This window comes from Arvicanthis niloticus, chromosome 22 (genome assembly GCF_011762505.2).
Source record: "Arvicanthis niloticus isolate mArvNil1 chromosome 22, mArvNil1.pat.X, whole genome shotgun sequence".
NCBI lineage: Eukaryota > Metazoa > Chordata > Mammalia > Rodentia > Muridae > Arvicanthis > Arvicanthis niloticus.
This window is the reverse complement of record NC_133429.1, coordinates 50,584,031-50,592,314: the sequence shown is the minus strand read 5'-3', so window position 1 is coordinate 50,592,314 and position 8,284 is coordinate 50,584,031. Positions and strand designations below refer to the sequence as shown.

General features: G+C 53.7%; 1 protein-coding gene across 1 annotated transcript; it reads left to right on the top strand.

Moving 5' to 3' along the window:
* Window positions 1-976: 976 nt before the first annotated feature.
* Window positions 977-7,589, top strand: Gdf11 (growth differentiation factor 11). Its single transcript, XM_076920694.1, has 3 exons — window positions 977-1,425; window positions 6,046-6,443; window positions 7,070-7,589. Exons 1-3 carry the CDS (start codon window positions 984-986, stop codon window positions 7,448-7,450), a joined length of 1,221 nt encoding a protein of 406 aa, XP_076776809.1. The 5' UTR covers window positions 977-983; the 3' UTR covers window positions 7,451-7,589.
* The last annotated feature ends 695 nt before the right edge of the window (window positions 7,590-8,284 follow it).

The following is an 8,284-nucleotide window of genomic DNA, read 5'->3' as shown; positions in this document are numbered from 1 at the left end:
TCCTCTCCTGATCGCCTTGATCCCTGTGATAAGTCAACCTGACGTTTCGTTTTTTATGGCTTCGTTAAACATCCTGGGCTACCTCTGGTAGCTGAGGCTATTCTTCACATCTCCACCTCTTCCTCTTGGGTGTCTCTTTGCGCTCCAACCAAGGCTGACTGGTCTACCCTGATCCTTTCTCTGCACCTGCCTCAACAGGGGCTCCCTCCGAAGCGTCCCCTGTCTCTGTCTGTGCTCTCCCTCTTGCCCAGGGTACCCATCAGCTCCCTCTGCCCCATCCGTTCTGTTGCCCACCTCTCCTGTTCGACTCTGTAGAATTCGGTTAGCCGCCCCTCTTTGCGCTCTACCTTTGTCTTTGACTCTCTCCACTCTAACTGTCCCACTAGTTTTTCTGGTCGTCTTCGGTCTTCGCTCTTGCTCTCTCTAGCTAAGTCTCTCCCTTCTGTGACTTCTTTTCTCTCTTTTGTCTCTCCCTCTTCCCTTCCTATCTGGGTATCTTTGGATCTGCCTCTTCCCCCACCCCCAACCCCTACCCATCGCTCCGTCTGTCCCCAATCTCTCTGACTCGGTCCCTCCCGGCCTCCCCCTCCCCCTCATCTCTCGGTCTCTTCATCTTTCTCTGGGCCCGTGCTCCCTCGCTCCCTCCCTCTCTCTCTCTCTTTTCCTCCGTTCTCTCCGGCTCCCTCTCTCGCCTCGGATGACAGCGCTACCTCTTTTGTTGGCTCCGCAGCCAATCGCGGCCGCTGACGACACGGGGGCCGGGGCTATAAAGGGCCCGGCCCGGGCTTGGGCCCCCCCAGCCGCCCGCCCCGGCCGCCCGCCCGCCCCGCCCGTGCGCCCGCCGCCCCCGGCCCCCGGCCCCCCCTCGGCCGGGCAGCCCCCAATCCCGCGCCGCCCGGACCCCCTCCTCCTCCCTCTTCCCTCCGCCCCCTCCCCGCGGGACTCCGGCGTCCCCGCCCCCCAGTCCTCCCCTCCCCTGCAGCATGGTGCTCGCGGCCCCGCTGCTGCTGGGCTTCCTGCTCCTCGCCCTGGAGCTGCGGCCCCGGGGGGAGGCGGCCGAGGGCCCCGCGGCGGCGGCGGCGGCGGCAGCGGCGGCGGCGGCCGGGGTCGGGGGGGAGCGCTCAAGCCGGCCGGCCCCGTCCGCTGCGCCGGAGCCGGACGGCTGCCCCGTGTGCGTGTGGCGGCAGCACAGCCGCGAGCTGCGCCTGGAGAGCATCAAGTCGCAGATCCTGAGCAAACTGCGGCTCAAGGAGGCGCCCAACATCAGCCGGGAGGTGGTGAAGCAGCTGCTGCCCAAGGCGCCGCCGCTGCAGCAGATCCTGGATCTGCACGACTTCCAAGGCGACGCGCTGCAGCCCGAGGACTTCTTGGAAGAGGACGAGTACCACGCTACCACTGAGACGGTCATAAGCATGGCCCAGGAGAGTAAGTGGGCTGCGGGTTGCGCGCGGTGCGGTGCAGTCCGGGAAGGACCCGGAAGCCCTTTCTGCGAAAACTTGACGGATTGGGGAGTCGGGCCACTCCACACAACTTTTTGGAGCGGAGAAGATGGGCAGCGGAGTTGAGTGCACGCCCCGTTCGGGGGTGGGGGGAGGATGGCGCGTTGGGGGAGGGGGGGCCAAACCGGGCAGGTTGTGAGCTATTGCTTCCCACCCCCTGTGCGAAAAAGATTCAAGTTGAAGTAGTCCTAGAAACTGGCACCCAACAGTGACTTTTCTGGAGCGCTAGGTGGGGAGCTTCCGTGACCCGTGCAGTCTCAGCTGGGCCGCAGTGCCATCTTCCCACTGCTCTGGCACCAGCACCAACTCCTTGCCCGGTGCTCCGGAAGGCGCCCACCGGGTTGCGAAGACCTAAGTGTTCCTCTAACGCCAAGGCGTAGGACCTAAACACGGTGTCCCTCTCAGCCACCCAGCTGACTGACACCTTTCCTTTCTGCACCTGATCTCGCACTGGGTATCCCCTAGGACCTAGAAGAGCTGTGCTTTCCTAGTACAGAAAGAGCTCAAATAACTCAACTCCACTGCGCTTGCGACTTAACGAGTATCATTTGGTTACTCTCATCTTAGCGTCCTTACCCCCTGTCCTACCCACAGCTGGAGCCAGAGAAGACCCAGGGAGAAAGAACTAGATGAGGGGGATGGGAGAACCCAGGCATCCGAGCCCCTGGCCAAACGGAGGATGAACACTCTGATAGACAGGAGCGGCTTTGAAATTTTATGGCCTGGAAAATCCAGGCCAATACTACCGCCCCCACTGCCTCCTCTCCCTAGGGTCAGGTGACTCCCTTTCCCCTCCCCCACTGACTGTCTCCCCCCCCCCAACTCCAGGGAACCAGGCTTTCTCTATTCCCTAGTGATTTGGCAAGCCCCCCTCCTTTGGTTTTATGGCTCTGAACAGAAGGGGGGGCTGGTTTATTGGCAGATGGGTCATAAAAAGCTGGGGGTTGCGGGAAATCCTAGTGGCCCACCCCCATGGTAGAGGTACAGGAACCCAGGTGTGCATCTGGAAGGTTGAGTGCCTGGCACTGCCACCCAGTTTCTGCAGAATTCAACTCCAACTTGGTTAGGGTTGTAAAGAAAACTCAAAGAACCTGGAAACACTCTCTCTCTCTCTCTCTCTCTCTCTCTCTCTCTCTCTCTCTCTGTGTGTGTGTGTGTGTGTGTGTGTGTGTGTGTGTGTGTGTGTGTGCACGGAGATCTGATCTTGGGTTCTCAGTCTCCCTTGTTCTTATTGCTTCTACTTTTGGAAACCAGGGTCAGTCTGAGATTGACTAAGCGCAGGGATGGGGAAAGGATTCCATAAACACAGTTGTAGGGAAATTATGAATGACCTAAAAGATGCAGGATATATAGAGAAAAGATACTCTGGTCTGTTTGATGTAAAGAGTGTATTTCCAGGGTGAGTGACCCAGCTGTAGGCTTCCCATTGCCCTTCACTAACCCTAGCCTCCTTTAATCAGAAGGCTTGAGCCCAGAATTAACTCTGGTAGTGGGGAGCAGCAGGAAGTGAAGGGACTCTGAATGCACGAATTGGGCAGTAGCCATTAAGCCTGGGGGTGGGACTGTGCCAGATGAAGCTGGGTCTCATCCTGACTTCCATTTTAGTGCCACTCTAGGACTTAGGTAACCCAGGAACTGGGTTTCAAACCAGGTATTGTACTTCCCCTTTAAGAGTCTAGCTGCGACCTTAAGAGAGGGAGGGGGAGTAGAGGGGAGGGGAGGGAGAGAAGAGAGGGGGGAAAAGGAAAAAGAGACTTTTATAGTCTAATCCCCAGGGACCCGCTTTAATAAGAGACTTGTGCTCTGCTAATCGGGGGAGGTGTTTGTCAGCAGAGATGGCCTCTGCTCCCCTCCCCCTGCTTCCCCTCCCCCAGCCAACCCTGGACCCCAGCCCCCACCTTTCCTAGGCTGTTCCGCCTGCCCTAGTTCCCTCTACCCTCTCACTCTCCCACCCCAGCCTTCATCTCTGGGAACCCAGCCCCCTGCTCTTCTAGGAGCCAAGCCCAGCCCCTCAGTTTGTCTCTCCTGTGCACACTAAGAGGCCCCTGCCCTCTCGCCCAACCTCCTGCCCCTGGGCCATCCAGCCTGAGTTGGGAGAGGGTGTGTGGTGGGGTGGAGGCTGTAGGCAGAGAGGGGGTTGGGCTTTTGCTGAAAATAGTGCAATGACCTCTCTCCCCCACCAGCACCGCCTACTAAACCTGACCTGCTGCCTGCCACCAACCAAATCAATCCAACACAGATGTGGCCCCTTCCCCTCCCACCAGAGCTCCAAGCTTACCTGCTTCTTTGTTCCTTCTTCTGCACCTTTACCTCTCTTGGTTACCCCACTAGGGTCCTACCTCTGCCCTCTTACCCTACCCACTCCCGTCCAGCCTGCATGGTGTCTCCATTTCCCAAACGTTTGCTCCCCTCACTGTAGTCTACTTGTTCCCTTCCTCTGTTGGTCTTGGTCTAACCTGTCTTCATTCCTTACCATCTTCAACCTCTTCCCTTTCCCTAAGTCTTGTCCCCTAGAGACATAACTGCAGACACACAGACGTATATGTGGATTCCCTGCGGCAGAGATGGAGGAACCCTTGTCCGAAGAGCCAGACTTAAGAAGGATAGCCCATGACCCTGTCTCAGCCTTGAGTGGGATGTTTAGTTTATAAAATGAACATTTATTGGGAAGCTATTATTATTTTTCACATTCTTATTTAATGTACAGAATTATCTGTATGACACTAAGAAGTATAGTGGTTAAGGTGGGATAACAGGCAACAACCCAGGTACATGGTTAATTTGTTGTTGCCAGAAGAATCTAGGAGGAACCTGCCAGTCCACGTACATTTACTGCTTGACATTATGGGAGCCACAGAAACTACAGTGGTGATAAAATATTCTCAGGACATCAACCCTCAAAGAGATGAGTATCTAATGGCAAGAAACAGATAATTCCAGCTGGACCTGGTGGTACCGGCATGTAATCCTGGCTACTCAGGAGGCTGGGGCAAGAATTTCTGAAGTTCAAAGCCTGCCTGAAGTATGGAGTACAAGGCCAGCCTTGGGCAACCCTGTCTCAAAATGAAGAGAAAGAGAATGAACTCAATGGTAGGGTGCTTGCCTAACAGGTGTGAGGCTCGAGGTTTGCTCCCCAGTAACACAGACACAGTGTGCATTTGCCTTACTGCCACTTCCTCATCCTTGAATCTCCATTCCTCATCCCTATTCTACCTTACAGGAGTAAGTGCCAGAACACTGGGATCTCGGAAGAACAAAGGGGGCAGGTGCTGCAGGACACGGTGTGTCCTGTTCTGAGTACACAGTCAGTACATACTTCCTTCCTCAACATTTACAGTCCTCTTCCTGGGGTGATGGAGAGCTAACAGGAGACAACAGATGTTAAGCTCTGTATGATTATGCAGATGGTAATACTTGGGTGTGACAGGCAAGGACCTAGACTTCACCATACTTACATGGCTCTGGAACAAGCTCATTCCAGATTCTTCCTATCTATAGAATGGACATGCCTGTCCAAAGCTGGGCAAAGTGACACATGTTGTAATCTCAACACCTGGGAAGATGAGACAGGAGAATTGCTATGAGCTGAGGCCAGCATGGACTACATAGTAAATTCCAGGACAGTCAGAAACACTTAACAAACTCATGTCTCAAAACAAAGCCTAAGAGCTTAAGGGAAGCAAAGGGATAGATATACTGAGAACCGTCCTTGAAACTCTTCAGGATCCTGAACGAGGGAAACTGGCTAAAATGTTAACCTTGTAAAGTTAGAGGCACTGCATTGAGCAAACAGGGAGCTCAAGGGGTGGGGAAAGATGACTGCTTATAGTTGGTGCCGTGTGTTGAGTATGATGATACTCTGGGCAAGTAGGACATTCCAAGTTTTTCCTTCCTCAGAAGATGAGTGTCGACACTGACAGTGAGGAAGCAGCAGAGGACACTTGTTCTCAGGGAGAGGAATGGGGTCTCAGAAATACAGGAAATGCTTGGTGGTTCCATTCTGAGAGACCTGCTACTGGGAATCAGGAGCCTAGATCTGATCTGATTTTCTTTATAAATTCATCTCTTAGAACCCTGGGTTATTTCCTCTGATGCCTCCTTTGCTTTTTTTCGGGGAATGGGCTGCCAGGCTCCACCTGCTCATTAGACAAAGCAGGTCAGAAATAGGGCAAGGTAACTTGAGGACAGCAGGTATAGCAAGAGGTATAGCTTCTACAAAGAGCATTAAAGATTCAAAAAAGCCAGAGATTAGCTGAGAAGCACTGGGGCAGGGAAGGCCTCAGATGGAAGTAGATTCCATAACTATCTCAGCAGATGGATCCTTTGTGTTACAGGGAACAGTATAGATCAGTAAGGCCTAACAGATTTATCATCCTAGTGATGAGACAATTTTAGGTACCAGAAACATAGTAGCCAACAGTACAGGCACAGAAGGGTAAAGAAGAACTGGAAATCAGGCTGAGAAGAATCTGCTAAAGCCACCGTGGCTGCTGAGCCCCTCCACAAACACCCTTTGCTGATGTTGTGCCCCCTTCTTTCTTATCAGCGGACCCTGCAGTGCAGACAGACGGCAGCCCTCTCTGCTGCCATTTCCACTTCAGCCCCAAGGTGATGTTCACAAAGGTACTGAAGGCCCAACTGTGGGTGTACCTTCGGCCTGTGCCCCGCCCAGCCACAGTCTACCTGCAGATCTTACGACTGAAACCCCTAACTGGGGAAGGGACCGCAGGGGGAGGGGGTGGAGGCCGGCGTCACATCCGTATCCGGTCACTAAAGATTGAGCTACACTCACGGTCCGGCCACTGGCAGAGCATCGACTTCAAGCAAGTGCTACACAGCTGGTTTCGCCAGCCACAGAGTAACTGGGGAATCGAGATCAACGCCTTTGATCCCAGTGGCACAGACCTGGCTGTCACCTCCTTGGGGCCAGGAGCTGAGGGGCTGGTGAGCAGGGGGCCTGAAGTGGTGGTGGATATGTATAACCTGTCCCCAAGAGATGGGGGTTAGAAAAAGTAGATCAGGAATGTGGTAGTTGGGGCCAGGAACTAATTTCAGAGGAGGTGGGGTAGCAACTATCACTTTTCAGGGATTTAAGCCAGATGACAGCTGAAAACTAAAACTGGATTTGGGGTGAAGGTATCAGTTAGTGGGAGATTCGTGGGAACACAAAACTGACCCTTGGGCGTGGTGTTATCTAATCCTAGCAGTAGGGAGGCCAGACAGGAGGACGAGGAGTTCTAGACCATTTCTTGCTACCTTTGCTACATAGCAAAATTGAGGTCAGCCTGAGCTACATGAGATTCGATCTCAAAACAAAACAGAGAACCTGGCCCTTGATAAGGCCCTGGGCCAAGAATCTGATGAGGTCACATGGCCAGAAAAGGAAGAATTAGGGAAAGTGAACAGGAGAGATGGCTAGATGTCAAGAGAGGTTTGTACAATGGGTGGGAGCTGTAAGCAAGCAAAGAGGTCATGGTTTCTGTTCTGATGCTTCTGTTGAGACGCGGGTAGGGAAGTAAGAAATGGTTGAGGGCTGTGTCACATCTCTCTCTCCTCTCCCTGACCCCCAGCACCCTTTTATGGAGCTTCGAGTCCTGGAGAACACAAAACGGTCCCGGCGGAACCTAGGCTTGGACTGCGATGAACACTCGAGTGAGTCCCGCTGCTGCCGATATCCTCTCACAGTGGACTTTGAGGCTTTTGGCTGGGACTGGATCATCGCACCTAAGCGCTACAAGGCCAACTACTGCTCCGGCCAGTGCGAATACATGTTCATGCAAAAGTATCCACACACCCACTTGGTGCAACAGGCCAACCCAAGAGGCTCTGCTGGGCCCTGCTGCACCCCTACCAAGATGTCCCCAATCAACATGCTCTACTTCAATGACAAGCAGCAGATTATCTACGGCAAGATCCCTGGCATGGTGGTGGATCGATGTGGCTGCTCCTAAGGTGTGGGCTACAGTGGATGCCTCCCTCAGACCCTACCCCAAGAACCCCAGCCCTGGTCCCCATTCCCCAAGCCCTAGAGTGCCCCCTCACCTCTTCCCAAGAACATCACACCTTGTTCCCTGACCAAGCAGTGTGCAATACAGCAGAGGGAGGCAGGTAGGGATGGAGGGGTGAGGGGTTGGGAGAAAAGAAGGGCAGTCAGGGTGGAATGTATCTGAGATTTGCAGGTGAGAAGGTTTGGCAAGAAGACAGATGTAGGGACAGAGGAAGAAGATGGAAGGATAGAGACAGAGAACAGACAGAACACTGAGAAAGCAAAGGAACAGAGAGGCAAAAAGATTAGAGACTAAGCAGACAAGGAGAGAGACTGAAATGGGAGTAAATCCAGAGCCCTGCCCCAAGCCTGTTTTTCCACAGCAAGGTGAGAGGCTTGGTGTAATTTGGGGGTGGGGTGGGGGTGGGGGAGTTCCCCGGACAGCTCAGTAGGAGTAAGTCAGAGTCCATTCTTAGCTTTCCCCCTCTCTCCTTCCAGTAGCAGCCGGAAGTGGACCGAGGATGGGGCAAAGGAAGGACCTGGGTTTTTTTTTTTAATTTATTTATTTATTGTGACTTTTTGTTTTTTTTGGTATTTGGCTTTACTGGAATGGAGGGACCTTGCCCACTGTGCCCCATTGGTCCCTTACTCCCCAAAGCCTGCTCTTCCCCAATACCAACCGACTTAAGCACTTGTACTAAGCCTCCAGGGTTGGGAAGGGGTAAAGGGCAAGAGGGCTGACACATGGAGATTTCTAACCCATAATCACCCTGACCAACCTTCTCGAGCCAAACGGGTT

Bases quoted from the DNA above. Each gene is read 5' to 3' on its own strand.
- Gdf11 (XM_076920694.1), top strand. From the start codon at position 984: ATGGTGCTCGCGGCCCCGCTGCTGCTGGGCTTCCTGCTCCTCGCCCTG. The intron at 1,426-6,045 runs GTAAGTGGGCTG...CTTTCTTATCAG, and splicing joins CATAAGCATGGCCCAGGAGA to CGGACCCTGCAGTGCAGACA. The intron at 6,444-7,069 runs GTGAGCAGGGGG...CCTGACCCCCAG, and splicing joins GGCCAGGAGCTGAGGGGCTG to CACCCTTTTATGGAGCTTCG.